The 24,837-nt window shown below is 41.2% G+C and overlaps 2 protein-coding genes across 2 annotated transcripts in view; one reads left to right on the top strand and one right to left on the bottom strand.

Moving 5' to 3' along the window:
• LOC125300637 (fibronectin type III domain-containing protein 7-like) overlaps positions 1 to 6,062 on the bottom strand; it is a 14,404-nt gene extending 8,342 nt beyond the window's left edge. The window contains exons 1-4 of the mRNA XM_048252695.1: positions 5,973 to 6,062; positions 5,454 to 5,663; positions 5,233 to 5,245; positions 4,795 to 5,058 (exon numbers count right to left, since the gene is read on the bottom strand). Of these exons, the coding sequence (XP_048108652.1) occupies positions 4,795 to 5,058; positions 5,233 to 5,245; positions 5,454 to 5,576 (400 nt within the window). The 5' untranslated portion in view covers positions 5,577 to 5,663; positions 5,973 to 6,062. The remainder of the gene's footprint in view (positions 1 to 4,794; positions 5,059 to 5,232; positions 5,246 to 5,453; positions 5,664 to 5,972) is intronic.
• stxbp3 (syntaxin binding protein 3) lies at positions 5,992 to 24,837 on the top strand. Its single transcript, XM_048252696.1, has 19 exons — positions 5,992 to 6,092; positions 7,006 to 7,055; positions 7,368 to 7,449; positions 8,448 to 8,524; positions 8,713 to 8,785; positions 9,085 to 9,185; positions 10,573 to 10,718; positions 12,031 to 12,124; positions 13,953 to 14,077; positions 14,647 to 14,745; positions 15,156 to 15,213; positions 15,354 to 15,419; positions 15,630 to 15,710; positions 20,361 to 20,505; positions 21,526 to 21,632; positions 22,602 to 22,709; positions 23,565 to 23,644; positions 23,786 to 23,931; positions 24,261 to 24,837. Exons 1-19 carry the CDS (start codon positions 6,047 to 6,049, stop codon positions 24,365 to 24,367), a joined length of 1,791 nt encoding a protein of 596 aa, XP_048108653.1. The 5' UTR covers positions 5,992 to 6,046; the 3' UTR covers positions 24,368 to 24,837.

Genomic DNA, 24,837 nt, shown 5'->3' with positions numbered 1-24,837 from the left:
TATTTGGTGCAAGGACATTTGTAAGGTTATTCAGTAATGTATACTTCATATTCTTCCTGTAGCGAAGGCTTGAGCTGTCTCACCTATTAGTCAGGGGGCCAAAACTGATATTGAAACTTTGTCGGACACTTTTTGGTACAAGCATACAACCTATCCAGTATTAACATTTAACCCCTCAACATGTGTTCTAGCCAGGTTGTCAGCTTAGAAAATGTTTTTTTCGTCCATTTTAACACTATATTCTTAAAAGTGGTAAAAGCGGATTTTTTCCCCCCCAAAGTGCTTTCATTTTCTTCCATGTAGCCTACTGTAATTTTGGGCAAATGTGCAATATAATCCCACTTATGTGCAAGCATGATCATTAGGGTGGTTGTCAAGCCGGTTTATTTTTGTGTGTGTATATGACTTTAAGCAATTTCAGGCCAATTTGTTGGTTTCCTGCTCAACACGACATGCCAACAATAGCCTAAATGTTGAATATCTCCACAACCACAAGGACCATACAGTATACATAAAAAAAGGTATCAAATGAAAGCTAACACTCATAGGCTGTCTGCAGAAGTGTCAGAATGAACATGTAAGAGACAACAGAACTAGAACATAACAAACATAACATAGTATCCCAAAACCTCTATCAATCAGTACCCCTATCTATGGGAATGGGTCAAGCCAAGTTTAAAGCTTGTAGGGAGAGACAGTGCAATGCTGCACAAGTTATAATTCTTTAATGTCAAGGCAGAAATGTAGAACTGTAGATGGTGGTCTATGGTGCTATTTGACTTCATTAATGTACCAGGTTATAACACAAATGACATTTAATTGACATATCACTAGTTATTAATTCCATCCTAACATAACTGCTCTCTCACGTCTTTAGGGTTAGGGGTTAGTAACTAGTTAGTAGTAATAACTAGTCTTGTTGATCCTAGCACTTACCACCTGAACTGACTCTCGATTGTTTAAAAAACAGCACTCACTGATGCACAATTCTTATTGTTTTAGAGTTTTTTTTTTAAATTGTCCTATAATTGTTGAGAGAATTGCTTTAAAAAGCTTAAACTGTTAACCATGTTGTTAGTCGCTTTGGTTAAAAATGCGTCAGCCAAATGTAATGTAATGTAATAACTAATAGTCGTATGGCAAAGGTATGTTTTTCCCCATCCAAGCAGTGACACTCAGGTAGGCAGCCAACAGAAGGCACTCAGGGACCATGTCCATGTGCTCAATCTGAGTCCTGGTCTGAGTCCTGGTCTGAGTTTACTGTTTTGATAATAAATACCTTCCCAATACAAAACATGCATGCATGCATCCAAGGGCATAATATAAATCTAATCTACAAAACAGGAAAAACAATATCATGCCAAATAATCTGAAACAATATAGTTGCATATAATGTGGCAAAACTCAATAATAATGATGTGAGTACCTGAGTATTCTTGCACCAAGCTGCACAGGCACATCCACATGCCCCATTGAAAAAATATTCCACTTTTTCGACATCGACACTGCCTGGTACTGCACTGACTTCCACTTTCCTTGCATCCACATATCGTCAGCTCCAAGCACCTGGCCTGCCTAATGTCTTATGACATTTTGGGGATGGTCAATACTAAATTCAATCAGATTCATAGCCTACATCCTCATTTGTTGATATTGAGGCAATGATTCCATGCAAAGGCTTGGGCTTCAGGGCCCCATGACCCCTTGGGCCCCTGGGCCTGGTAGGCCCGTGCAGTAATCCATCCCTGCCTACTGCGTTGTGTGCATCATATCGGTGTGCGGGTGGGTTATATGGTGAGGCCCATCGGGGGCTAGATGGAACCTTATTGTACTGGGTGGGTATTAATACGCAGTAGCCTCTTTGTACCAACAGCAGTAGGTCTACGTGTTGTAATTGTTTGGGACTGTGTGTGCTTCGATTGCCTTCTAGACCTCACAGTTAACGTAGGCTTTAGTCAACAATCTAGGAGGTAGTGGAAACCGGTCATTACAACAGAGCCCGAGTAGCCTATGTAGCCTAGTGGAATTTCCCCATTATGGGTCTCCATAGCTGGCGGTTGACACCACAGGTGACCTTGCTACAAAGAGTAGAAGTCCGCTATAAACCATCCTGACCAAAGGCTTTAATTAGCTGCCTACGGTTATCATCACATTACCAATATGACCTGTAATGTTACAGACAGCTGTAGGCCTAGTCCATGCCAAGGTAACACGAAGTTGCCGCCACAGCACAGCGAGCGGTGAGAAAATGTCGGGAATGACTAAATGTGAGCACGAAATTTCGAGAGCTCAATTTAGGCCTACAACGGGGTCACATTTCGAGGGCTCAATTAAAGGAAAACGTGCTCACGTTTTATTAATTCGAGGGCTCAATTAAAGGAAAACATGCTCACAAATTATCACGACCAGAAAAAATATCACTTAAAGTGAGCTCTCCCGTACATTGAACATTATAACAAGTGGGTTCACAATGTGTGGGGCTGTGCTAAACCTGACCATAAGGCTATTTTTGCCAGAGTTCAACGTAAAAATGCATTGAGACAAGGTAGCATCCTATCAGGGTTATCTCAGCATAGTATACTAGTCTATAATATACAAACCATAACTCATAAAAAAACGCTTAATTAACTAAGTGCCTGCTGATCAGATAGGCTATGCCTATAGACCCCTCTTGAAAGACCCAAAGTGCCAGTCAGATATACTTTGAGTCTCACATTTTTAAAGTCTCAATGTGTCCATTAGTTTACACAGAATTCACTAGAAGTCATTATTTAAGGGGTTATTTTTCAAAATTTTCTGCCTGGGGTGCATGCCCCCAGACCCCCCTAGCCTTCCTGTGTGTGACATTGAGCTAAGCCCCCAATGTTTCAAATGTCTGGCTCCGCCCCTGCTTGCCTAAAAGGACTTTGGTTCCATTTGTTCCTGCTGCTCATTGTCAAAACTCAAAAATCGAAAGAGGAGGGCACCAGACTAGGCCTACTTCAGTTGTTAGCCTACATTCAGAACCAAGAAACTGACATCTGGAGTTTTTCTCAGGTGTGTGTGCTCCTCGTAAGACAGAAAGAAAAACTGAATAGGCTATCCCTCCTGCATGTGGGCTTTAGCGGGCGGGAGTGGGACATCATGTTACAGATGCGGGCGGGAGCGGGACTAAAAATGACACATTAATGCGGGAGCGGGCGGGAGCGGGACAGAATATTGCGGGAGCAGGACTGAAAAATCAGTCCCGCGCAGACCTCTACTTGGCAGTTCCTGCTTTCATCCAAATGCTCAGCAGGTTGCAAACACAAGATGCAACAACAGTACATCTGTGTCACTGCACTGAATGATGAGCCTCTCATACCCTTTGGTTGTGGCATCATGAGGTTGTGCCTTCATCTTCAACTTGTGCAGTATTGCACTGTCTCTCCCCACAAGCTTTAAACTGGGCTTGACTCATTCCCATATATAGGGGCACTCATTGAAAGAGGTTTTGGGATACTATGTTATGTTTCCAAGCTGATATTCACTTTGAAAACTGGTTCTCTTTAGGCGGAGATTGTTTTTTTCATGTTCTAGTTCCAAACATGTCCATTCTGACACTTCTACAGACAGCCAATGAGTGTTAGCTTTCATTTGATACCTTTTTTATGTATATGGTCCTTGTGGTTGTGGAGATATTCAACATTTATTGTTGGCACGTCGTGTTGAGCAGGAAACCAAAAAATTGGCCTGAAATTGCTTGTACAAGTCACACAAAAAAAAATTCAGGCTGACAACCACCCTAATATCTTACCTATGGGTGTCTTCTCAGGCGAGCAAGTGCTCCACCAGCCATCATGACCACATTCTACCGAGGCACCATTGAGAGCATCCTCTCCAGCTGTATCGCTGTGTGGGGCGGAAGCTGCACTGAATACAACAGGAAAGCCCTGCAGCATAGTGAACACAGCTGGAAGGATCATTGGTGCTTCACTCCCCTCCCCTGAAGGACATTTACACCACCCACCTCACCCAGAAGGCGACCAAAATTGTGAGTGATGCAAGTCACCCCGCTCACAATCTGTTTGATCTACTGCCCTCTGGGAAGAGGTACAGAAGCCTGCGCCTCCCCGACTACCAGACTCACCAACAGCTTCATACACCAAGCTGTAAGGATGCTGAACTCTCTCCTCCTCTCCCCTCCACCCTCCTCTCCCCCTCCACCCTCAGCTACATAACATCCTGGACATTGGACCCACAATGGTCACTGCACTACTCCACCTGCACACTTGAACACTTGCACACTTGTACACTTTACAACTTGGTGTTGTTGTCCTGAAAACACAACACTTCTGCTGCTCTTACATAACTTGCACCACTATGCCACTTTTCTTTATTACTTAGGGTCAAACAGTATTTTATAGTATTTTACAGTATTTGCACTAGTATTTTATTGACTGTCTATGCACAATTTGGACAAAATTTTGCTGCTCTTATTTTTTCATTATTATATGTGCCCTCTTATTTACTTATTTACTTACTTTTTTGTTTACTTGAATGTTATGTTTGTTCATGGACTTAAAATTGGTCAAATATGTCTTGTCTTCACCGTGGGATAGTGAGAAACGTAATTTCGATCTCTTTGTATGTCTGGAACATGTGAAGAAATTGACAATAAAGCTGACTTTGACTTCTACCTAAACAAATAGGGGGACAGCTTGTACCAAAACATGTCCGCAAAAGTCTTAACGGAAGCCCTTTTCAGAATTGGCCCCCTGACTATATTGTACTTAAGATGGACTCAACATGTCCATTGTATCAGGAATGACCTACCTGTGCTCGACTCCACCTCTCCTTGACTTAACACATTCAGGTCGGCATCCATCGCCTCCACCCTCACTGTGTACAGGGTGATGGGGAGCAATCTGTTGACAGAGCCCATGACCGTGTTCTCACTGAACTGTACAAAGGTGGAGGGTCCAGCTGTGTTCTTGGGGGTAGCCGTGACCTTGTAGGAGCTGGCACCATCGTGTCGACTCCAGCGGACAATAATGCTCTTTGTTGTTACGAAGTACACACTAATAGAAAGTGCACTACCTATGAGAGACAGTGAGAGTACCATAGTGAGCAAACGAGAGACAGATCGACAGACAGATCGACAGATCAATATGTTGATGGGGTTTGTTGAAAGTAACAATATGGTCTGATTGGGTGTATATTTTGAATAGCAAATAGGAAGAGAATCCATCACAGCATACGGCTTCAATTTACCTTGGACTCCATACTGTGAATAGAGTACAGAAAAGTTGCAAATGAGATGTATGCCATGTTACTTCTACACGATTCATGAATGCATGACTCTAATGCAATTGAAGAAATATTAAATTTTATGCAATGCAAAACTAGTCGCATCACTAATGTACTGACAGTAGTGGCTAATCCAAATGGTCTTAAAAAATAAAAGCACAATACAATTTTCTAATATAGCTTACCTGTGACACACAACTGCATAAGACAAATACAACAAGCCACTTCAAATTTGTCAAAGCCATTTTCTGGCTGTTAATTCCAGGTTTGGAGTGGTATCTCTTGACTCCCGATTTTCTGAACTTCATATGATTTGATGCCTGAAATACCTAGGCCTGTGCAACTCCACCCACAAACTTCTTTCAGCCTATTACAAATAGCAGGGGTGGGCTTACCTACAGCAGGTGAGAATGAGAAAATAAGTAGGCCTAATGGTAAATGTCAAAGTTTGTTTTAAAAAATGTATTTCTACAGGATTTGCTTATATTGGGTAGACTATGTAATTTAACTTAAAATGTGGGCCTACATAATTTTCTTAAGCTGTGAAGCATAGTTCAACCACTAGTTATGTTTACAAATAGGCAACTGGTGATTGACAAACAAAGACATTTTGCGCAATTTAGAACAGTTATATAGACCTAATCAAAGAATATGAGTGTAATGAGTCGTGTAGGCCTACGCTACGCCACGATAGGCATACACACCCTTCGGCTTCTGTGTTGATATTTCCACATGATGACGTAATACTGGAGACGTTCAGTCCATAGTAGTAGACAAGATGGCAACTGGACCAGAGCACGGGCTGAAATGGATTGTATGGCAAAGTAAGTTCTGGCACTATACATTTCGTCAGTCGCGTTTAAAAGTATTTTGAAGCTTTGTCAACTTGCTTGAAACGCTTCCCACTCTGCCCCGTGCTGTCTTGGCTCAGCATTATGAAGTTCTGTTGAACTGTTGCACGAGCATTTTCCCATTTCCCGATACGGAAGTTTGTGAAGTTATCCTGTTTTGCCTTTTTCTGAAACAAAGTTCTGTATGTCTGTGTATGTGTAAGGCCTCCATGAAATTGAGTCCAACGTAACGATGGATCTCTCAATTTGCCTAGATGAACTGTAACGTTAGTGAAACTTCGCGCAGATGTATGCTATTGCTACCTAGCAAGTTGAATTTGTCCAGCTAAAAGTTAGCTTGCCAGTGTCATCCTTATTGATATGTTTACTTGCTAGCTAGCTAGCTAACTCTACTATCTGGCTAAAACGTTAGCTAGTTACGCCTTTAACACTAAGTAAAAGTTTACCGAAGCAAAATACTTTGTATTTGGTGGCTGATATTCATGATATTTGAACATGCGCAATGATTGATCAACGTTAAACCAAATATGAATTTCCCCTGTGTGTGCCTTTGGAAGGTCTGACGTTATTTCGAACTCAGATGTCAATAAGCCATATCATAAGTCAGATCATAATTTGCTAACTGTTTTGCTGAAGTATTAATTTATTATTAAACAAAAGGTCTCTCTTATCAACTTGTATGACTTATGTTGGAAGTTATGAGGGGTTTTGACAGGTTGTCTTTAGTGTGCACGATTGACGAGTAATAGCGCTATGCTACTGACTTAACTCTTACATTCTCATTGTCGACTTTTATGTGCGTTACTGACCATAGAAAGCGACATTTGTTTTATCGACAAAATTTCATAAATTTTAAACGACATGATTTATTATCATTACTTTATAGGAATAAAGAACAGTATCCTTGAGGACTGTAAGAAGCCGGGAATATGGAAGGTGAGCGTCATGACCGATCGTATAGGTTGTTGGCACTAATGTCAAATATCTACCTGTCTATCATCACTTAGGATTCTAACTCAGTTTGTTTTAACCCTCCCACACAACAGAAATCTATTGTCCCACCAGATATTGTCCATGTCCAGATCTTAACCATGTCCATTGAAAGTAATATCTGTAGACCAATCTTCCCATAGGTTGACCTTGTTGATAGTGCATGTTCATTGTAATGTACAGGCCCATTTTTAACATCTGCTTCCTCTGACAATTCACCTGTGTGTGACAGAAATATTAACCCCTTTGTTCCCTTAGATTCTGATGCTGGACCAGTTTACTACGCAGCTGCTATCCTCCTGCTGCAAGATGTCAGATCTGATGTGCGAGGGCATTACCAGTAAGCAGCAACGCTTCAGCAACATATAGCCTACCTCAACACATGAGCACACATGCTACATATTAGACACATGTATGTCTCAAACAACAAAGTAATCACTAAAGTTACAGCACCGATGTGAAATTGAGCTTGGATTTGTGGTTTACATATTGAGACTTTTAGAAGGAAAAAGAAGAACTGTCAATTTGCAGAACCGTGTGTTTGGGTTTTTCCCCAAAAAAGGTGCCTGAATGTTTGAAATAGATAGATGTGAAAGTGGAGCCCCCAGAACAGAAACTGCCCACAACTTATGAAAGATCACTCCATGGTGTCTGAACGCATCAATATGTTGATGGGGTTTGTTGAAAGTAACAATATGGTCTGATTGGGTGTATATTTTGAATAGCAAATAGGAAGAGAATGGATCATAGCATACGGCTTCAATTTACCTTGGACTCCATACTGTGAATAGAGTACAGAAAAGTTGCAAATGAGATGTATGCCATGTTACTTCTACACGATTCATGAATGCATGACATTTTATGCAATGCAAAACTAGTCGCATCACTAATGTACTGACAGTAGTGGCTAATCCAAATGGTCTTAAAAAATAAAAGCATGTTTGAGACGCATGGGAGTAGATCTACCAATGGTCATAAGATGTAGACTAATGCTATCTGCATGCAGATATCTGTATTCTAGCTTTATTTATGCGAAAACCTGGCTGCTGACCATACTGCCCTGATAGTGGTTATTGCCAATAGCTGTGTTTGTTATTTGGTAAATTATTATCTCACTGGCCTAGAAGGCTCTGGCTGTCTCTTTGTGTAAAATGTCCTCATGATTCCTACCAAACACAGTGCACAGTCATCACCTGCCCCACAAGCAAATGTCATCAGCAATTTCACACACTGCTGTTACTATAATTGTGCATGGACTCTCATTTCTGCCCGCATTGGATACACAAGCTTTTAATTATACCTAACAAAAAAAATAAACACAACATTTTGTTTTACCAGTTGTGGAGGACCTCTTCAAAGTCAGAGAGCCAGTTCCAGACATGAAGGCCATCTATTTCATAACACCGACTGCAAAGGTATCACCGCTCATCACCTGAGACTATGTACAAAGATTGATTTTAAGCTTTCAAAACTCCTCTCCGTAGTGGTAACTTGAGAGGTTTCCAATAATCTATTGGTTTATAAAAAAATAAAAAAAATGGTTGATGATCATAGTGATGTATGTGTTTTGTATTCTACATATGATTGAGTATTTCTCTTTCAGAGTGTGGAGGCTTTCATCAAAGACTTCAAACCCAAGCCCAAATACAAGGCAGCATATGTGTACTTCACTGACTGTAAGTGGGCCAGAGCAGGGAGGGTCACAGATGATTATCTCTACATAGATGTAGCCCAGGACTTGTGTGTGCATGCTTTGAAAGAATGGGTGAATGAGCATGGGAAACAAGAAAACAGGAAACAAAAGAACAGAGGTTCTACAAGATTTCCAAGATATTGTTAACTGCTGACAGTTGTGATTCACAATTGAGTTAAAAATAAGTTAAATTGACATTTATTCCTCATGCCCAGCCTATCCTACAATGTTTCTGTGGACCAAATAATGGTTGAAAATAACCAACACGGCTTTCTCTCTTAGATTGTCCCGATGACCTCTTCAGCAAAATAAAAACGGACTGTCCCAGGTACATACGCGTCTGCAAGGAAATAAATATCTCTTTCCTGCCCCAGGAGTCCCAAGTAAGAGCTACTTCTTCCTGATTGAGTGTGTGAGCGCGTGTGAGTATGCACGCGCGTGTGTGTGTGCATGCATGTGTGTGTGCATATACTCTAGTGCTGAGAGCGAGAGGAGGATATTGGGATGAATGACCTGAGGTTTTCTCGGAAACAGGATGAGCTGCCCAGTCCTTTGTGAGGTTTTTAGTGGTGTGCTTTGCTGTTTCGCTGTTTCTCTCACAAAAGGAAAGGGGTTTCTTTTCCTTTGTGTGGAATGCCTCTGGCTCATGCTTAAAAAGAAACATCTTTTGTGTGGTTTTCTGAGCAGTTTCCTTCTAAATTTATGGCACCTTGGACAAAAACAAATTGTCACAGGAACACTTCATAGACAACAAGAGGATAAAACTAGACCAGTTTGTGGCTAGATAGATGGATAGATAGTGATGATAAATGGGTGGTATTGTGCAGGCTAAAGAAAAAACAGAGGGTCAGCATCTAAACACAGGATTGTCATGGCTTATTATGACCGCTGTGCAGCGAAGCATTTAGATTTTATTTTCTGTGTCAACGATTCCCAGGACACTGAAAGACTGGGGTGTACGAAACTTGGTACATGTAGCCCCACAAGGATGACACAGAACCATTGTTTTTCGTTTTGATCCGTTGCGTTTAATGTATAGCGCCACCTAGTTAAAAATGAAGAAACTTGTTAGCATCATATCTGAATCACTCGAAGGGTCGGACACTCACAAGAAAACAGACACACACACACATATATACACACACACACACACACACACAAAAGCACACATATGCACAAAAACACACATATGCACAAAAACAAACACACACTATGCACACACTCATTTAAATTCACAAAAGTAGGGGATGGAGTAGGAGATGGAGACAAATTGACAAGCGAGATTAATTTTTGTGGAGAGAATGTGCAGGACTGAGCGGCAGTCATATTTTGTACCGCACTGCGGTACATCTAGTTAAATAAATTGTAATTGCAGCAATTAAAACAGCCAACTCTATGCCCAAAAAATGAGCCGCAGTGCAAACATAGTCAGTGTGAACTATACTGTAGCAGTGTTGTGACCTGTGTCAGTGAGAATGTTGGCCCCAGCTGTGGCACAACTGGCTGGGGCACCTGCACCGTACGCCGGCGACCCGGGTTCGATTCCCGTCCCATGATCCTTTCCGGATCCCACCCCGACTCTCTCTCTCCCACTCACTTCCTGTCGTTTTCCACTGTCCTATCTGATTAACGGCATAAAAAGCCCAAAAATATACTTAAAAAAAAAAAAAAAAGAATGTTTACGTGTAGTGATGCTGTATTCTGGAGTAGCTCTGCCAAAGATCCATGATTAGTAACCACTTCAACCTTCTACTGTGTGAATGTTTCTAGGTGTTCACATTTGACAACCCTGGAGCTTTCAACAGCATATACAGCCCGCATAGTGAGGACCGTTTGAAGACACTGGAGACTCTGGCTAATCAGATTGTCACTCTCTGCGCCACGCTCAACGAAAACCCAGGCGTCAGATACAAGAAGTGAGTCAGGCCGTACATTCAGCATGCATCCACAAACCTACACTTCACTCACCCACATTACCCAGTTTTGGATCTTCTGTCATTCTCTCTTTTTCAATTACATTTCTTTGTTCTTTTCCTGTATCCTTTTTTGGCATTGTTTGCATATCTCTATATTGCGATAATATATGTTTTTTTGTGGGGGGTGGAAGCTAATTATGACCGCCGCTCTAGCGAAGCAGTCAGAGTTTTTTTTGTCTTCCGCATTTCTTTTTTTTCTTCAGTAATTTTGTGTCGACGATTCCCAGAACACTGAAAGACCGGGCTGCACGAAACTTGGTGGGCATGTAGCCCCACAAGAATAGCACAGAACAATTTATTTTCGTTTTTATCCATCTCCCACACGCCGCACCGGACCCCACAGAAGGAGGGTAGGCCGGACAGTTTTCTGTGAATATCTCGAGAACCGTAGGACCTAGGATGACCAAATTGTTTTTGTATGTTTGTCTCAAGGGGCACTGTCAACCCATCCCATATCCACTCATTTGAGGTATAGCGCCACCTAGTTAAAAATTAAAAAGCTAAAACGAGGCGTTGTATTCACAGATATCTTTGGCAGACATGTTCAAAACTGCACAAAATTTGAAGTATAGGATCATTATGACACCTTCTGAATGCATGCCATTTGTGGAATTCCATTCATGGGGAGGGGGCATACAATAAATGTGTGTGTATATTTAGTGACTGTACACTATGCGCATGCATAAACACACGCATATATGCAGGCACACACACACAGACACACACACACACACACACACACACACACACACACACACATATATATAAACACACACACATACGCACATTACACATACACACACGCACGCACATACATGTACACACACAGGCACACACACCAAGAAGCACACATTATACACAAAAGCAAACACACACATGCACACACTCATTTACATACACAAAAGTTGCAAGAGTAAGAGATGGAGACAAATTGTCAAGCGTGATTTTTGTCTTTTGCAGAGAGAATGTGCAGGACTGAGCGACTGTCATATTTTAGTCTCATCTAGTTGAAAGACAGACTGGTGTCATTGTATCTTAACCTACTTAGTGACAGTCCAACTTGATTCATTTTGTTGTGTTCAATCATATCAAATGGACAAATGGTAATTTAATCAAGAATCAATTTAATGAGATAGGGATGGGTGGTTGTAGGGGATTTAAGGGTCTGGTTGTGTGCTGGTAGTTGTGCTCTAACCCGTGTGTGTGTGTGTTCATGTGTGTGTGTTCATGTGTGTGTGTTCGTGTTCTTCAGGGAGTCCTCAACAGTCCAGTATGGCAAACAGCTGGCTGAGATGGTTGACCGAAAGCTGGAGGACCACTACAAATTAGACGGCAGTGCTAAAAAGGTCAGTACCTTGTCCAGCTAGCTACCTACCCTCCAGGACAGCCCTGGTCCTTCTCTTTCAATAAATAATAAAATAAAAAAAAGTATACTCTTTTGATCCCGTGAGGGAAATTTGGTCTCTGCATTTATCCCAATCCGTAAATTAGTGAAACACACTCAGCACACAGTGAACACACAGTGAGGTGAAGCACACACTAATCCCGGCGCAGTGAGCTGCCTGCTACAACAGCGGCGCTCGGGGAGCAGTGAGGGGTTAGGTGCCTTGCTCAAGGGCACTTCAGCCGTTCCTACTGGTCGGGGTTCGAACTGGCAACCCTCCGGTTACAAGTCCGAAGTGCTAACCAGTAGGCCACGGCTGCCCCTTCAGTCACACCATCACAGAAGGGGACTTGTCCACGGAGTAAATAGACCAGACCATTCACTTTCGTCACTTAGATCAGTTGTCCCCTATGCCTGGCTCTAAGAGAGGGCCAGAGACTGAGTATATCAACCATAAATAGCCTAGTGCTGTGAACAACAGCAGTCTACCTTAGTTGAATATTCCATTACATTTAATCATAGGCTATTGCAATTTAATACCATTGTTAGCTGTGTTTATGTTGCCATCATGCCATATCAGTGTTAAATGTAGCTCACATGAAATAATACTAATAAAAAGACTCTATCAAACTATCAAAGAGTTTTTATGAAGTGCTGGCAAAAACATCTGAAATGACCACCATTCTAACTTTTACTCACCTGATAATATTTTTTATAGAAATAATTATCCCAGAAAGTCCCAGAAATATGACTTGAGTTAGTTAGTTATTAACAATTAATTGATAAACTTTTAGAATACTTTGAGCACTGATGCAGTCAGCATAGGCCTTTAACATTGTTTGCAGGTAGGCCTACATTTCATTCCGGTTTCGATGGCAAACGTGAAACGGCGCCAAAAAAACACCAGTGGACAAAAAGAGTATTACATGTGTACTGTTAAAGGAGAATTCCGGTGTGATATTGACCTAAAGTGTATTGAAACATGATACCGAGTGTGAACGTATGTCTCATAGCCCATCTCGGCTTGTCCCCTGCACTCCAAAAATCTGGCTAGTTAGCCGATGCTACCAACAGCTTTTTCAATAGTGGTGCTTCGCATCGGGCTAGCCATGCAAATAAATCACTTTTTTTTTTACCCATTTACGAGGGCTCAATATATCTCCACACTTCATTGGTAGACTTCCGAGGGCCCTGACATTTAAAACGAGACATTGAGAACTTTGAAAAGCACTGGTAGTTTACTTACAAGACGATTTATACAGACAGTATCTTCAATGAAGTTTAGCGTTTGCAGCCATCTTGAATTTAGTCAATGATAAGTCGAAAGCAACGAGTAAGAATGAACAGGTATGATAAGGGATCAGATTCCAAAAATAATTCAGTGGAAATGCATGGATTCCAGTTTCTTCCAGTAGCAGCAACTGGAATCCATGCATTTCCACTGAATTATTTTTGGTCAATATCACACCGGAATTCTCCTTTTAAGACTCGCCATAGAGAATGAATGGGGGAAATTACGGAGGTTATAGTTTGACGATATCGTACTCCCGTGCGGGCCAGATGCTATATACCGCGGACATGTTTTGGGGGGCCACCCAAAATGAGGTGGTGGCGGGCCGTAGTTTGGGGACCACTGACTTAGATGGTAAAGGTAGACTCAATGATACAGGGAGAAGTGTTTCAAACACAACAGAGAACAAATTAATCCAACCCCTCAACACCACAGATTATCACCTAATGTTTATTTTAGTTTATTTTATTGGGTTATGTTTTGGCCTTTCTGTCCTCAGGAGAAGACCCAGTCTCAACTCCTGATTGTGGATCGGGGGTTTGACCCTGTGAGCCCTGTTCTACATGAACTGACCTATCAGGCCATGGCATATGACCTTCTGCCTATTGAAAAGGACACGTACAGGTGAGACCTTTTAGGAATACCATTTTCACCCTTAGGTATGAGCTACACCAGACGCGTAACTGAAGTGTTCCGTTCGCGACGCGTAAAATCCATTTTAGATGAATGGTCTATTTTTTTCAAACGTACGCCCCACTGTCACGTCTGGTGTAGCTACTTCCATTGATTATATGGGAAGCTAATTGTTGCAGCAGATGCAACGCGAACGGAACGCTTCAGTTACGCGCCTGGTGTAGCTCAGCCCTTAGTTCTAACTGAGACTAAATACAGTAATGTGCACTCAGACTTACCTATCTCCACTCACTCTTTTTTTAGAAGAAGAGAAATACTGAATCAGGCACTCTGTAGAATGCAATCTCACAGCAATCAGCAATCTAATGTCAGTCTCTTTCTAATTTGCATGCATATTGTTGTTGTTGTTGTTTTTGAACTGTATTCAGTGCTATTTAATATTTAAAGCTTGTTCACACCAGACCTTTACCAGATGTGATTGGCTGCTTGTAAGTTGTTATCATAGTATATTGTGCTTGCCTGTGTGTGTGTCTGTGTCTGTGTCTGTGTGTCTCCCACAGGTTCAAGCAGAAAGATGGATCTGAGAGAGATGCGCTGTTGAACGAGAGCGATGAGCTTTGGGTGGGACTGAGGCATCTGCACATTGCACAAGTAACAGAGTGAGTGGCCGTCCCATCATTCTACAGTATTCCAATAGGCCTTCTGTAAACTGATGCTGTAGTCACCACAAGCACATTCATACACACTACAATTATCTTGGATGTTCAAAAAAATCAATCAGTTTTGGAAAAGGACAACCACCCTGTGTTGATACACTCTGTTCTGTGATCCAAACACCATAGTAGACAGCTGACAGCGTAGTCAGTGAAAATAGTGTAGCCCTGCAGTATGTTCTGAAGAATCTGGATCCTGTTTATTTATACTGTGTATAGGTGGTGAGCTCATCTCTTCAGAGTAAACATTCAAAGTCCATTATTGTGTAACCAAAGGTTAAACAGAGATGTGATGAGTTCTTAACATGGCTCAAACAAGGCCCTCTAAAATGATGACATTCCTCTCTCGACTGTAGGAAAATCCCTAAACTGGTGAAAGAGATTTCAGCCAGCAAGAAGACGCCGGACTCCAAGGTCTTGGGAACATTTCTGTACTGCCATTACAGCAATATATCCAGTTGTGTTGTGAAAGGCCAGAGGAATAAGTGGCTCAACTGTCTCTCTCTTTCTCTCTCTCTCTCTCTCTCTCTCTCTCTCTCTCTCTCTCTCGACAGATCTCAATAGGAGGCCTGGCTAATCTAATGAAGAAGATGCCGTCCTTTCGCAAGCAACTCGCTCAAGTATGCAAAACCCGAAACCTCACCTCCTGGGCCTTGCTGTGTGTGTGTGTGTGTGTGTGCGTGCGCGTGCGCATGAATGTGTTCATGAGCTTGGCACAGGTTGTATGTTTTGTGCAACTGATGAGAAATGTAATCTGATGACTTTCTCACTAGTATTTCTTCTTCTCTTTCTCTGGCTTGTCCTCGTCTGCCATGTCTATTGATTCACAGAAAACTGTACACCTGAACTTGGCTGAAGACTGTATGAACAACTACCATGGGAAAATAGACAAGCTGTGCCAGGTTGAGCAGGTGAGGTGCCATTTTCCTACCTGCCATACCTGAGTACATGAGTAGAAACAGTAGAATTTAGTGAATTCCTATTAAGGATGACTATAGTACTCAGTGCTCTCCTGACAGTGGCCAAGGTTTCAAAGAGCAAATCTAGCATGGCTGCTACAGTGTGAAAGTCCCTGCTTCAAGGCAGAAACCAAATAGTGCAAAATGTCTGGCTAGTAGGCCATTAGAAATGAAGCCTCTCTTAGCTCTTTTGCCTGTAGTGTGTGTGTGTGTGTGAATACTGACAAACTTGATAGGGGTGTGTGTGAAAGAGAGAGAGAGTGAAATGCATTCTGGCTACTTAGGAAGTTCCCAATCAGTTGTGAATGTTGAGCCAGTTAAAGCCTGGGTGTGTGTGTGTGTGTGTGTGTATGTGTATGTGTGTGTTCTAGATATGGTACCAGGTATGTCCTCTCAGTGCAGTCCTCCATCGGCATCTCTTAATTTGTCTCCTGCTGCCTTTATTCCAAGTTGCCTTTATTTCAATTGTGGTTTAGACTAGAGGTTCCCACGGGTCATGGAATTTCTGGAATATCATGAAAATTTAGGAAGTCTATTCCAGACATGGAAAGTCAGGGAATTGGATTATTTTTGGCGCAAAGTCATGGAACATCAGGGAATATTGTTGTAGCAGTTTAAAATGTATTTGCCAAAATACATTAATAGAAATATATTTCTGTGCAGAATTGATGTATATCTGGTTATTAGCTATACGGCTTGGTTGAGTAGCCCAACTGTGTTTATTCAATGCCTATTTATTCATCTCCCAATCTAAAAAAGTAAAAGATTATTGACCGCCATGCGGGTGCTCTGAAATCATTGGTCGCTATATTGTACTATTCATTCTATAGTAAGTTGTGGAAATTCAAGTTTTTTGTCAGGGAAAGTCAGGGAATTTGACTTAGAGGGGGAACCCTGAGAGGAGATTCAACAGTACTTGCATTCCTTCATAGTCAAACCCATTTCACACTGTCACCACCAGCAGCTACAAGACCCACTCATACACCTGCGTTTGTAGTGTCTTACATGATGTACGCTATGAAGTGTGTTGCTGATGTCCAATCACACATGAGTTAAAGGTATACTATGCAGGTTTAGGTATTTTCGTGATGTATTTATATGTTACTCTGCTATTGTAAATAGCAAACTTCTCACGACTTATCCCCCCTGTACACAATGCAAATGCTTTTGTTGTGGGGGTGAAGGATTAACAACAGGCAAAACTATCTCCAAAGAACTATATCTACTGACAAGGTAATGTTTCAGATTCTCGCGAGTTTTGGCGGGGTGCCACTCTTGAAAGTTGCATTGTTGGTTTTCTTGGTAGGGACTCGCTACGTCTATGCTGTATAGCTCTGCTAGGTGAACGATTTGCCTATTACAAGTTCGTTTACCATCAAATTGGCTTCATAAAGGTGAAAATCGTGCATAGTGTGCCTTTAACATGCTGTGTGGCTCCTAGCTGCACTCTACTATGTGCCAAGTCAAGTCAAGTCAAGTCAAGTTTATTTATATAGCACATTTCATACACAGAGGTCATTCAATGTGCTTTACATAAACAAAACCAAACAATAATAACAAATAAAAGCATAGAAGGGCAATATAGTCAAAGAATAGTTAAAAGGTAAAGATCATAATAAAAAGAAAACATAAAACACAAGGTAAAATCATTTAAAAATAAAGAATAATTAGTCAGCAAAAACAAAGGCAAAAGTAGTAAAAAAAAGTAATAAAAGACAAGGTAGAATAATTATCGAGGCAGATTCAGAATTTGTAACTCGGCACAGTTAGCAGAAAGCGAACAGTTTGGTCTTAAGTCTAGATTTAAAACTGGCTACAGTTGGGGCCTTTTTAATGTCATCCGAAAGTTGGTTCCACAGCTGAGCCGCATAGCAGCTAAAAGCTGCTTCGCCATGTTTAGTTCTAACTGTAGGTTTTACTAGCAGGTTTTTCACCTGGGACCTGAGAGGACGAGAAGGTGTGTACTGCTGAAGCATGTCTGACAAGTATTTAGGTCCTGCTCCATTTACTGATTTATAAACAAGCAATAGTGCTTTAAAGTCAATTCTGTGACTTACTGGAAGCCAGTGCAAGGACTTAAGAATTGGAGTAATGTGGTCAGTTCTTTTAGTTTTTGTTAGAGTCCTAGCTGCTGCATTTTGTATCACCTGAAGCTGTTTAATAGTCTTTTTAGGAAGGCCTGTGAACAGTCCATTGCAGTAATCAACCCTGCTGGAGATAAATAAAGATGAATGAGTTTTTCTAAGTCATGTTTTGACATCAGCCCTCTGAGTTTGACAATATTTTTGAGGTGGTAAAAAGCTGATTTAGTTATCGCTTTCATGTGGCTGTTGAAATTTAGATCACTGTCAATTAATACACCAAGATTTTTAACAGTATCCTTTGCCTTCAACCCTTTTGTGTCAAGGAGAGTGGCAACCCTAAGTCTTTCCTCATTTTTACCAAATATAATTACTTCAGTTTGTTCTTTGTTCAGCTGAAGAAAATTGAGACATCCAGGTGTTGATTTGTTCTATACACTGACACATAGATTCAAGAGGACCATAGTTGTTTGGTGATAGAGCTAAGTAAATTTGTGTGTCATCTGCATAGCTATGATATGAAATCAAATTATTTTGAATGATTTGTCCAAGTGGGAGCATATAGAGGTTGAATAATAGTGGCCCCAAGATCGACCCCTGGGGAACACCACAGGTCAAGGACGTTGGTGTTGAGGTACAGTTTCCGATGGCAACAAAGAAGCTCCTTTCTTGTAGATATGATTTTAGCCAGCTGATAACTATGCCTGTAAATCCAACCCAGTGTTCTAGTCTGTGTAGTAAAATATTGTGATCAACAGTGTCAAATGCTGCACTAAGGTCCAGTAGCACTAGGACTGATGTTTTACCTGAATCTGTGTTGAGGCATATGTCATTGGAAACTTTAATGAGAGCTGTTTCAGTGCTGTGATTTGCCCGAAAACCAGACTGAAAGTAATCAAAATACCCATTTGATGTTAGGAAGGTGGTTAATTGATTAAAGACTACTTTTTCAATCATTTTGCCAATAAAAGGTAGATTGGATATGGGCCTGTAATTGTTTAGCATGGAGGCATCCAGGTTATTCTTCTTGAGAAGTGGCTTTACAACAGCTGTTTTCAGTGACTTAGGAAAAGTGCCAGACAGCAGTGATACATTTACAATTTGAAGGACATCTGCCGCAATGAGGTGAAAAACAGTTTTGAAGAAATTGGTAGGCAGAGTGTCTAAGACACATGTGGAAGGGCTGAGATTCTGTACCGTTTTTTCAAGTGTTTCGTAGTCTATCAAGCTGAACTCTGACATCAAGTTTAGTTTCCCTCTGTTTGTTGCTGGAAGTTCAGGTTGTTGAATTTGTAATTGAGCAGATATGTTGAGTCTGATTTTGTCAATTTTACCTTTAAAAAAAAGATGAAAACTCATTGCATTTATTAGTTGAGAGAAGTTCAGGCGCTAATTGTGAGGGGGGATTTGTTAATTTATCAACAGTTGAAAATAGAATACAAGTGTTATTTGAACTTCTATTGATAATGTTGGAAAAGAAAGACTGTCTTGCTTTGCATATTTCAGAGTTATATGTGCGGAGCATCTCTTTATGGATTTCATAGTGGATCTGAAGTTTGTATTTACGCCATTTTCTTTCAGTCTTCCTACACTCTCTTTTTAGAAGTTTAACTGCTGGATTTTGCCTCCATGGTGCTTTCTGTTTGTCCTTAACTTTCTTGAATTGTAATGGAGCAATGTCATCCATAATGTTTGCCATTTTTGCATTAAAGTGATCAAATAAGTCTTCAGAGTCTGACAGTTGACTTGACTTTAGTGAAAGTGCTTGCTCAAAGAGAGCACTTGTCTGATCATTTATGATTCTCCTTTTACCATCATAGCTGTGTTTTGAGTGTGTGGGGACATAGACACATCAAAGAACACGCAGAAAATGATCAGATAAGGCCAGGTCTTTAACAGCTGTAGAGACATCGACCCTTTGTGATAACAAGGTCGAGGGTATGGCCGAGAGTGTGTTGGCCCCTGTACATGCTGTGTTAGGGAGAAAGTATCGATTAGTGCAATGAATTCCTTGGCATAATTGTTTTCAGGATTATCCACATGCAAGTTTAGATCCCCTGATATAATAAGACAGTCAAACTCTATGCAAACAACTGATAGCAGTTCACCTAGCTCTTCAAGAAAAACTTTAGCTGAATGTTTTGGAGGCCTGTAAATTGTCAGTAATAAAATCTGAGGAGAAGACTTAATGCATGCACACAGATATTCAAATGAAGTAAAGTCACCGAATGACTACTGATTGCACTGAAAAAGACGTCTTGAAAATTGTGGCTATCCCCCACCTCTTTTATTTGCTCTGGTAGCACTCAAGAAAACTGAAGTTTGGGGGAGCTGATTCGATGAGAGTAGCAGCACTGTTTGCTTGATCTAACCATGTCTCAGTTAAAAGTAAAAAATCAAGGTTGTGTGTGCAAATTAGATAATAAATTAAGAATGATTTGTTTGAAAGAGATCTGATATTTAGGAGTGCTAGTTTTGCTGTAGGTGTTGGGGAAATATGATCCATCTGTTTTGTGTCCAGGACCTGGCCGTGGGGATGGATGGAGAAGGCCAGAAGGTGAAGGATCCAATGAGAACACTGCTGCCCGTGCTGCTGCCGCCGAAGGACCGATACACCAAACACAACAAGATCCGAGCTGTGCTGCTCTACATTTTCAGCCTCAGCGGTCGGTTTGCTCGAGGGAATGGCCCGGGGAGGGGGATATTGGGCTTCAAATCTAATTTATGCTTCAAAGCTAAAATGGTATAACTGGCAACTGCAGTTGAAACCAGAAGTTTACATATGTAAATAATGTATCATATACATTACGGTACATTATTCATTCACAAAGAAAATTGGTGTCCTTAAAGGTTGGATATTTCCTCATTTATTTTAATTAAGGCATGAGATCAATTTTCTAAAAGATGATTTTTTTATTTCTCTTTTTTTAGTCAACTTTAGCATGTGTATGCTAAGGGTATGTAAATTTCTGGTTTCAACTGTATATAACCACTATTCAACATCTCAACATTCAAGCCTTACCAGGCAGGGTTTTCTTTTTTTTTTTTTTTTTTAAGGAGTTCCATATAAAACTTTTTGCGGTCTTTGGTGTTTCATGTAACTCGTGTTTGTAAAGTAACATCAGAGTGATTTTGGAGAATATAAGTGACATCATTTTCCCTGTGGTAATATGTGAACGCCCATCATGTTCCATGGGAAAAGAACCCTGATGTGGTTAGTGTTGTACAAAGTGACCATTTCTGTTTTTTGGTGAACTAATTTCCCCTAATGACAGGGGTCAGAACGTCTTCCAGTAAATTAATAACAATGATCTATCTAAGGGATTGTTTGATATATAGTGTATAAGTATATATACTCTTTCGATCCCGTGAGAGAAATTTGGTCTCTGCATTTATCCCAATCCGTGAATTAGTGAAACACAGTGAACACACAGTGAGGTGAAGCACACACTAATCCCGGCGCAGTGAGCTGCCTGCAACAACAGCGGCGCTCGGGGAGCAGTGAGTGGTTAGGTGCCTTGCTCAAGGGCACTTCAGCCGTGCCCACTGGTTGGGGCTCAAACCGGCAACCCTCCTGTTACAGGCTGGAGTGCTAACCAGTGGGCCACAGCTGCCCCCATATTTGTATGAATAAAGTTATTTGAGTAAATAACTACCTGTTAACTCTGTTTTTCTATGTTTTTTAGGGACCACGGAGGAGAACCTGAACAAACTTATTGAGCATGTAGAGATCACAAATGAGCGGGACTACATCCTCAACTGGAGAGAGCTGGGGGTTCCCATCATTTCCTCTGTGAGTTTCATTATTCTCTTACTCCTCAGGTCTGTGTACTAGAGAAGCTTACACAGCCACAACTAGTCTATATATATATCTCCAGGTCAGTTTTCCCCTGGGAGTATAGATTTGAAATGACCGGGGTAAAGTAATGTCAGAAATGTTGTATACACTTGTATCTGTAAAGGCCCATTCACACCAATAACGATAACTATAACAAATATCATTCTCGTTAATATGAATGATGACGTTCACACACAAACTATAACGATAACGACATGAAGAACGATATCGTTGGGGATCACTTTCGGAGCGATTTTGAAAACGATAAAAAGCTAATAGCCAATCAGAAACAATCACATTTTAGCCGTCATATTCATTAACACAAGGATAGACGTCTTTTATTATCATTGTTCAGTGTGAACGCTTTTATCGTTATGGTTATAGTTATCGTTATCGTTCTTGGTGTGAATGACCCTTAACTGTATTAGAAATGTTGCATCTACTGCACATAGACTACTATGTGTCTTGTGACTTTGTATCTATTTTGTGTCACTAGAATTTCACATAGATTTGTTGTTGAGGGATACAATTTTAGTAACTCCATACGTTTGATACACGTTTTTACTGTCTAGCTAATACCAGTAATCTCAGAATTCACATTAGACAGTATCTGGTCTAATCACTCAATAGTTACTCCTCTGGTACTATTGCAATCATGTGGATCATGTCCAGACCATAGTGAATGAAGTAAAGCATGCATGTTTGGCAGACACTACCTGTCTTACCAGCCCTTTTTTAGACAAAATGCATAATTGTTTGATTATGATTGGTTCTAAAATGGAAATAGGAAATGACTAGGCATAAGATTATGATTTCATCCATGTAAAGAGAAATCTGTGTGTGTGTGTGGCAAAATATTTGTGTATGTTTGTCATTTTGTGTGCCTGGTGCACAATGCAATCTAATCCCTTTTTCACTCAACAGCCGAGTTTGTTGTCCGGAATGTTCAGGAAGCCAACGCGAAGAGACCGCTCTCAAGATGAGACCTACAGTGTGTCACGTTGGACACCAGTCATCAAGGACGTGATGGAGGTGTGTGTGTGTTTGTGTGTGGCTGACTCTGACTCTGACTCTGCACAAGAGTATGTGTATGTGGTTGCCAAAGGGTGTTTCAGGAGGCTTTCTCACGCATGTCCTACAGCAGAAGGAAGGACACTGGGAGAGGGCTTGGTTTATCTGGGTCACTGCTACCCTTGGGTGTGAGTGTGTCAGTGGTATTTGGCTGGGTATGTAGCTTTTTGTGTTCTTTATGGTGTATGTTTGTGTTGTTGTGGAATGATAATCCACATAGACAATGTGTGTGTGTGTGTGTGTTGTACCACTCAGCCTTATTCAGCTTGCAGCGTAGCTTTCAAACTTTAATTTTAGTCCTCTCAGCACGAGTTTTTCACTCCCAGTGCCTGTTAACATCAGATCGTTTCAGTGATCAAAAAGATTGCTTATGCTCTGCCATGCATTGTGTGAATTTTCCCAGGTCAGAACCATTAGCGTCTGTGAGAGTGATCGCTTATCTTGCTCACAGAACAAAGCGGGGGGTTTGGAGTGGAGGGGTTGGGTGGTTGCAGGGAATCTTTTGTGGTCAACAGGAAGGCCTTTAGATTGAACGCAGTAAACAGTGCATTCCACTTTCTGCAGACCACTGTGCACTCACACTCTCAGAGCCACATAACGGAGCAGAAATGTCTTGGACTGTGTTTTGCATGCAGGCTGGAAACAGTCACAGTTCTGACTGGCTGTGTGTTTGTTTTGTGTTTGTGTTTGTGTTTTGTGTTTGTGTGTGTGTGTGTGTGTGTGTGTGTGTGTGTGTGTGTGTGTGTGTGTGTGTGTGTGTGTGTGTGTGTGTGTGTGTGTGTGTGTGTGTGTGTGTGTGTGCTCTGTGTTTGTAAGGATGCTGTGGAGAATAAACTGCAAGACTGGCCCCATGTTTCTGGTGCCCCCACGGCATGGAATGGCTCTCGAGCTGTCAGGTGATTTGTTGTTGTTGTTTACATATTTCCACACACACATATAAACATGAATAAAAAGTTGCTTGCTACTGACTTTCTTTTTCTCCTTCATCCTCACTCACTTTCGCTCTCTTTATCTCCCCTTCACACTCTTTGGTCCAGTGCCCGACAGAAGCACAAGCCCTCTGCGGACGACCACCACGGCAGCTCCAAGCTCATCATCTTCATCCTGGGCGGGGTCAGCTACTCTGAGATGCGCTGTGCCTACGAAGTCACACAGGCCACCAAGTCCTGTGAGGTCTTCATAGGTGAGTCCTGCAGCTTCTTCATGCGTTCCATTCATCTAGTAGGCTTCCCTCTGGCTTTGGGTTGTTGAGTTGTGATGTGTTCTGCTATTGTAGGTCACGTATCTGTGTTTTTACACAGATATGACAACACAAATGACATAAACAAATAATAAATTGAATTGAATTAAAAGTAGCTGTCTGATCTTCAGTAAGAGTGGCAGTGATGGCAGAGGATCCCTTTTCAGTTCTAACCATAAGTATGTCGAGGTCTTTTTAGAGGAGCTCACTCATCATGTGTGTGCAAACAAATGATTTGAAAACAACCCCCCTTTTCTGTCTTCTTCACCCAGGGTCCTCGCACATTCTAACCCCCACTCATCTTCTGAATGACATCCAGCGCTTGAGTTCGCTTCCCAAGCAGCAGTTCACACTTGAAAATGAGAAGAGCAGTTCCTAAGGACCACATAATGCCACATAGTGCCCCTCTGCCCCTGTACCGCACATTCACCCCCCTGTACCGCACATTCACCCCCCTTTGAGGGACTGAAGGGAATCCATATGATCAATATTGTATCTTAACCTTTACAAATATTACCTTTTCATAACCTGTGCCTATTTAAATGCATTAGAGAATGCTATTAATGTATGTGTCCTGTCTGTGTTACTGACTGACTGGCAATTGTAAATGCCACAATGTATTGTTTTGTTCTATACAAAATCTACAGGAAATTTCAACACAGCCTTACCACAGTGGTATGCTATACCACTTGTATATATTGTATGTATGTCACCTCCTTTAAATAGCCTTACTGATCCCCAGTAGGTTTTCTTTCATGTCATGGTGTATTATGAACAACTTCAGAGTGTTTTAAATCGAAATGATTATTGAACAACTGACAAATAAATGGATGATGTGGTTCAATGCCA

Source organism: Alosa alosa, chromosome 9 (genome assembly GCF_017589495.1).
Source record: "Alosa alosa isolate M-15738 ecotype Scorff River chromosome 9, AALO_Geno_1.1, whole genome shotgun sequence".
Lineage (NCBI taxonomy): Eukaryota > Metazoa > Chordata > Actinopteri > Clupeiformes > Clupeidae > Alosa > Alosa alosa.
Note: the sequence above shows the minus strand (reverse complement) of the source record. Positions and strands in the feature narration are given on the sequence as shown.

What these genes read in the sequence shown, in the direction of transcription:
- stxbp3 (XM_048252696.1), top strand. Translation starts at nt 6,047, where the DNA reads ATGGCAACTGGACCAGAGCACGGGCTGAAATGGATTGTATGGCAAA. An exon ending in AGAAGCCGGGAATATGGAAG is followed by an intron (nt 7,056 to 7,367) that starts GTGAGCGTCATG and finishes TTGTTCCCTTAG; the next exon opens with ATTCTGATGCTGGACCAGTT. An exon ending in TCATCAAGGACGTGATGGAG is followed by an intron (nt 22,710 to 23,564) that starts GTGTGTGTGTGT and finishes TGTGTTTGTAAG; the next exon opens with GATGCTGTGGAGAATAAACT.